Source organism: Vitis riparia, chromosome 8, assembly GCF_004353265.1.
Source record: "Vitis riparia cultivar Riparia Gloire de Montpellier isolate 1030 chromosome 8, EGFV_Vit.rip_1.0, whole genome shotgun sequence".
NCBI lineage: Eukaryota > Viridiplantae > Streptophyta > Magnoliopsida > Vitales > Vitaceae > Vitis > Vitis riparia.
Genome location: NC_048438.1, coordinates 6,915,658 through 6,922,680, shown reverse-complemented (window position 1 = coordinate 6,922,680; position 7,023 = coordinate 6,915,658). Strand labels below are relative to the sequence as shown.

Here is a 7,023-nt window from a genome sequence, read left to right as displayed (position 1 = left end):
CCCCTTTCCCCTCACCTTTGCATGGCCACACTAACCTTTATACTCATATCTCATACCCTCCATGCATATACTTTTTTACCCATACCCATTAAACCCATTTCTCTCAATATCCTTCTTGCTCATCTTCTCATACTTCTCTTTGCATATTCTCTTTCTCATTTCATTCCCAGACGCATTGCATGGCCATCCTTCACTCATTCAAATACCCGTTAAAACCATCACTCATATTACCAATCACCTCATGCATGGCCACTCTAACCTCTATACCCATCCTACCCACATGTTTTTCACTACGAACCCATCCTACCATGACCATGTGAGGTGCTGGTCTGAGCAAAGATGTGAAGTGCTTGTGAAGAGGGAGTATGACTGTGAAAGTAAAATCTGCGGTTTATTCATCTGAGATTGGCATTCCCGTTCCTATCATTTGTAGATATGCTGTTGGAAGTATCTTAATGGCCCTAAATAGGGAGCATATTGATACTCTCTTCCATGGGGATGCCTATAAATGGGTGCAAGTTAACGAAGTTGATGCTGATCAAGATGGCATCATTGATTTCCCTGAGCTTTTGAATCTAATATTGGTATGCAATATGAAAGAGTTGCTTCAAACTTGGATGAAGACGGGTATAGAGACTACATATTGACGGAAAGAAAGGTCCAAACGTGAACCGTTTTTGGAGTTATGTTCACACCCTCACAAAACCCACCTTTAGACGCCATCGTCATAACCTCCAGCAATGGGACATTCACCTCTTACTCCATCTCCTCATGCATTTCTCAATTACAGTCAAGTTTTCAGCAAGGCCCTATAAGTCTTTGTTTGGTCATTCCTCGACATAAAGGACTTCGGGGTGCCTTTCCTACTATTCCTGAAAACAGTGCAATTGCTGTTCATGCTTAGGGGAATGCAGAAGAGGGACCAGAACAAGTTGGGCGGCACGGCAGGTGGCGCCATCACTTCGGCGGCAAAGAGAGGCTGTCCTTTCGGCAGTGGAGGCAGCAACTCCGCCGCCGCCGCCATTGCTGACGCGGCTACTCCATCCACTCTTCTTGGTCCATCTCTCCACGTTCACGGTTCCTTCGCTGATCAAAACAACAAAAGAATAGTTATGGCTCTTCAGAGTGGATTAAAGAGTGAGCTAAGATGGGCAATTAATGCCCTGACATTACTCTATTTCAAAAAAAAGGACGATGTGTGCACAGATGCTACTCCTCTTGCTAATATACCTGGGTTACTGGATGCTCTTTTCCAAGTTATAGATGGCTGGCGTGATATAGCCCTTCCAAAGGAACTTGCAAAAGCGCCAAGAGCCAGGTTGTTAGGTGCTAACTCTATTGTAACAGGATTTGGGAATGAGTGCGAGGCATTGGGTTCAAATGATGTTCTTTCCCATCCTGGATTTGGTTCTTTCATCTCTGAGGCCTCTGTGCAGAAGAATACAACCAAGCTTCGTCCTTTAGAGTGGTGGTTGGATGAAGATGGTCTGTTCCATCTGGATGAAAAAGGATGGGCAGAAAAACAGCAATGTGCTGTTGCAGCTTTAAATATCATTCGCAACTTCTCTTTCATGCCAGAAAATGAAGCTAACAGTGGGATTGGTATGAGACTGGAGGATTTCTGAGAAGAAATGGTAAAATTCCATCAGCAATGAGAAGAACAGATCAGATTATAGAGGCGCATAAGGAGTTATGAGAGTTTTCAGGCCTTAAAAGTCTCATTTTTAATAAAATTTTGCTACCATTTTTCTTCTGGCACACAACTTTCATAACTCCTCTATTTTTTTTTTAAAATCATTTTAAAATTAGCAAGAATTAATTCCGTAATTCTAAGTGATGGAATTTATGGAATCAATTCATGCAAAAATAAATGAGCTTTGATGGGGGCCCAACATCGGAAAACTTTATTTAAAAATAAAGTTGAGTGAAGCGTGATATCTGATGATTTATTATCTTGTTTAGCGATGCATGTGACATATTTTATGCTCATTATTACGCATTAACCCTATTTCTTGATAGCGCATCGTGACTCGTGGCCCAAGTATGCATCTACTCTCATTCTGGTCATTCTCTATACATGTTCTGATTCCCATATGTGCATGATCGATTTGAGTATTCATTGTTTTTCTTCTTGATTGCTACGTCATCTTCATCTTATTATTAGAGACCCGACTTTAGGGACTTAGAGGGGTGCTACGGTCTTTACCGTACCTTCCCGATAAGTAACTTGACCCTCGAGCTCAATCTAGTTTTTCAAAGACCATATTTTCCAAAAAATAAGGAGTCACACTTAAGGTTTTCTTTCTTATTTTGTTTACCCTTTAAAAATAAAACAAAAATAAGTTACGACTCCAAGTCATTTTTCAAACAATAAATAAAATCATTTTTCGATTAAAAATCGAGCTCGCCATTGAGTGGAAGCGCATGAGCCGAAATATGGGGTCCACAGTATGTTAAATCACTTCAAATTGAGAGAGTGACCTTATGCTGCCGGTGTATAAAAAGTGCCCCTATCCCATTCCCTGGTGTCAGCAAACATAGAAGATTTCTGTAATGCCTATAGGGAGAAGCACGTCTCATATTTTAAATTGTCTCCATCAATATGGCTTTTCAACTTCTCAATTTGATACATTTCAAAATGTATACTATAAAACTATAGCATGAATTATTGATGAATTATTGCCTATAAGGAGAAGCAAGTCTAGAATATTTCACATTATATATATATATATAAACAGTGTTTTTAAAAATAAATTGCACAAGAAAATCAAAATACCTTCTACTAATGGATGAATTGAAACTCCACTTATAAGTGAAATTTCATTTCCTTTGAAATCATTTTTTATTTTATTCTCATCCTCACTTGAATTATCCAAACATAGGAATTAATCTGAAGAAGAAAGGGATGCACATTCCCACTCTCCATTCTCACATACCAAACATGGCCTTAGGATATTCTTTTATCAATTTGTTGAAGTAACAGGTCTAAACATACATAATAAAAGCGAGAAAATTAAGAAAAATTTAGTGTTTCTAAACGTTATTTCATATATTACATAACTATTTATTTATATATGCTAAATAAAATAAAAACTCATATTTAGCTTTCAATATGATTCATTTGATAAGGACAATAAAAGAAAAATAAATATGCAATATTAATTTTTTTATTTATACATCATCACACTGTCTCTATATGAATACCATCTTCCTAAGAAGAATAAAATGACTAACAACAATCCACGACAATAGTTTTGGAACGATTGCCATTTAGGAGAGTGCATGTCATTGGATTCTTATAAGGATGCATACCTGCATCTAGGCTTCAAATTTAACGTTTTATCGGTTAATAATGCATTGGGCTCCTCCCATCCGATGTTTGACAGGATGGATTAGAATAAGAAAGTGACGTAATATCTAAAATATCTGATCACATTTATTTAAAAACTGAACATATAGGACAAATGGGTGAAATGGTTAGTAGTGAGTCCGTGACATTCATAATTGCATTCTTTATAGCTTCATTGTTGTTGATAAGACAGTTGAGTGCAAAATGGTCTTTGACCATTCCAAGACATAACTTGTGTGTATGAGCTTCCTACTCATATGACATTTCCTCCTAAAATTATAATCACCCTATTTTGATAACATAGGAAAACAAAAATATTCACATGCTAAGCAAGAATAATAAAATTAAAGAGTAGATCAAAAAAGAAGAAAAATTAAAGAATGGTACTTATTAGAAGATAAATCAAAGTCTAGAATACAAAATTTCATCAACACATATATATAGGCCTACATTTCAATTTTTCAAATGAAATACCTTGAAGAAAGGGAGAGACGAAAGGAACTTACACTATAATCCCACAGTGTTTAATGTTAAAAAATAAAAATGATAAGTTCTTAAAATGCACAAATATTATTAATTCATGGCATTTTCTTTCAAAGAAACTGACTTTTTCTACTAATCTATTTTTCTTTTATTTCATTTTCATTTCCAATATATATCTACCTCCAAGTCTTGGTGTAAAGAAGTTTCAACAAATAAAAATTTTCATAATTCAATTTAATATGACCTCCAAAAAAAAAAAAAAAAATCCAAATTCACTTATTCATATATGTTTAATAACCTTCAAAGGAGCAAGGCCAATATTAAAAGGTGATAGTGATAGGGACTAAAATTTAGCACTTTAATGGGTGTAAAGAACCTGTTCAGTGTGTTTGAGGTGCTTAAAATCTAGATTGAGGGAAGAAGGTGCTATGCAGTCTAATAGTACCTGAAGAGAAAGAGTTGGCAATCAAACAAGGAACGGTGCCTAAGCATAGAGGATAAGAGCATTTTGGATTGGATCTAGGTTCACTCTTGTACATAAGAGCATTTTGGTAATTACATAAGATTGCATAGGCAGTAGGGAACAAGGTTTCTAAATTGGGTTAATTAATTAACTAGATGACCCTATGTGGTTAATTAATTAATTAAGACTTAGTTTAAGCTAAATTAAGTGACCCAAGCCTTATTGGGATCAAGACACTTAAATCTAGTAGGGGAACCCTATAAGTACTGTTGGAAATAAGCCCTAAAAGCAAGACATGTTGTAATAAAGTCAAACTTGACTCTCCCCTTGTTATCCTTTTATGTATTGACATTTATTTGAACATTCAACCCATCTCTTACATTGTTATGACTTAGGAGCATTAGGAGTTGCAAAGAGGAGACAAGTCATGGGCTCCTTGTAAGTAGATAAAATGTCCACATTCAATTTATGAACTTGGGTAATACAATAAAGATTGTAATGTACTACTTTCTAATTAGAGAGATGTTTTGTCTTGATCGTAGAGATAGATTTCCCATGGTGGGTGGACTAGTGTATGTGATACACATTAGACAAGACCTACATTAAATCATAACATAAGACTATCAGTTGCCATGAATCACTAAGTTATTATAATATGGAGACTTCAACCTTGAGAGGATATTGAGTTTGTAATAATATCAACAAAAGACTTTGACTTATGGGTGAGACCCTAAAGTGGTCATATATCCCTAAGGATTGTGTCACTATTGATGGAGGTTGGTGGCAATAAATATTCTCAATAAAGGGACCATCATATCTCATGGGTTTGAGACTATATGTCTCCTTGGATGATTCAAAGGACATGTGATCATGGAATTTATGGTCGTAGTAATTCCTTAGTGGAATTTCACATACACTCCTTAGAGTTAGGGTATGCCAGTTAATCTTTTAATAAGTGGGATTTGTAACTTAATGATTAGAGAGGTAATCTTGATAGGTGATAACACTACCTTGTTAAATTATGAACACTAGTTCATGATGAGTTTGCATATAGCAAATTGTAGGTCATGGACCTGAGCTCCATCTCATTGTTATTTAAATAGGGTACTTGAGTGCAGTTGATTTTTTATAGTGGGATGTTGAATCAACTTATAATTGGATTCTAAGGGAGCTAGAACACCTAAGAGTCTTATTAGTCCTCGCTTTGAGCTAGTATACCATGTTAGCATGGTTTATAAGGCTTGGATTGACTCTATGTTCACTCTTATGCATAAGGGCATTTTGGTAATTACATAAGATTGAATAGGGGTTAGTGAACAAGGTCTCTAGATTAGGCTAATTGATTAATTAGATTGATTTATGTGGTTAATCAATCAATTATGACCCGTTTTAGGCCATATTAAGTAACTTAAGACCATATGGGCTCAAGTCACTTAAGCCCAATAAGAAAACCCTATAAATGCCTCTTTAAGGGCCAATTAGGGTTTCCATGACTTTAGACAATTATCTTCCATCTCCAAAGAGAGAGAGAGAGAGAGAGAGAGAGAGAGAGATTCCCACCCTTGCAAAGCTCACACTTTGGAGTGTTAAGATCATGGTATAAGTAATCCAAATCTAGGAACATCCAAACTATTCAAGCACGTTTTTCACTAAGAAGAATTGATCTAGGAACATCCAGATCTAGATCTAAGTATGAGTCTCTCAATCTCTAAATATTTATTTTGTAATGATTTTTGAAGCCATTATTTTTATGCACTAGATTTAGAGAACTTAAGGTTAAATGCATGCACCCCATGAGATCTAGGGCCTAGGAATAGAGTAATCCATGGTTCCCAACAAATACCCCCTTAGAGGTTAGGGTTTCTAAGGTTTTTAATTGTCTTCCACATCTAGAAGGTGTAAGAGACAGAGCTTAGGAATCCTCCCTTCCAAAGCCCACTCTTTGGAGGTCTAAGATCGTGGTTTGAGTAATCAAGCATAAAATCTTGGATGTATGAGACCTCCAAACTCTACAGGTTTCTTTTTTACCCATGAAATTGATTTGGGAACATCCAAATCTAGATATGAATGTTTTTTCTCTAGTTTTATTAATCTAAATTGTTTTAAAAGTCATGTTTCAACTCAAATTAGTTTCTATAGAAGCCTAGGGTAGATTTACATGTACCTATACAATCCAAGATATAGGAATAGAATGATCCAAGGTTCTCAACAGACACACTATCTCACTCTCATGAGATATCATGGTGCTTTTATTGAAAACACTTGTTGCTATCTACTCCATATGGATATATGACCACATTAGGGTTTCACCCATAAATCAAAGTTTCTTGTCAATTTTAGCATAAATTCAATATATTCTCAAGATTGAGAATCTATATATCACAATAGCCTTATGTCATGATTCATTATAGGTCTTGTCCAATATATAACCATACACACTAATGTACTCACCATGGGAAACCTATCTCAATGGTCATGATAAGCCATCCCTCCAATTAGGAGGTGGTGCATTATAGTCGCTATTGAATTGCCCAAATCTATGAACCAACTATAAACAACTAATCATCTTGCAAGGAATCCATGACTTATGTCCTTTATGCAATTCCTAATACATTGAAGTCATATGCAATGCAAGTGAAATGACGTGTTTGTTCAGGTAACCAATCAATACAAAATGGGATAGTAAGTTGAATAAGAAACATAAATAAATAAATTTATTAATGAATCT

At 35.6% G+C, this 7,023-nt stretch overlaps 1 protein-coding gene across 1 annotated transcript; it reads left to right on the top strand.

The window, feature by feature from the left end:
- The first annotated feature begins 365 nt into the window (after positions 1 to 365).
- Positions 366 to 1,625, top strand: LOC117920573 (armadillo repeat-containing protein LFR-like). Its single transcript, XM_034838184.1, has 2 exons — positions 366 to 584; positions 915 to 1,625. The coding sequence occupies exons 1-2, from the start codon at positions 366 to 368 to the stop codon at positions 1,623 to 1,625; spliced, it is 930 nt and encodes a 309-aa protein (XP_034694075.1).
- The last annotated feature ends 5,398 nt before the right edge of the window (positions 1,626 to 7,023 follow it).

Bases quoted from the DNA above. Each gene is read 5' to 3' on its own strand.
- LOC117920573 (XM_034838184.1), top strand. From the start codon at position 366: ATGACTGTGAAAGTAAAATCTGCGGTTTATTCATCTGAGATTGGCATT. The intron at 585-914 runs GTATGCAATATG...AGGGGAATGCAG, and splicing joins AGCTTTTGAATCTAATATTG to AAGAGGGACCAGAACAAGTT.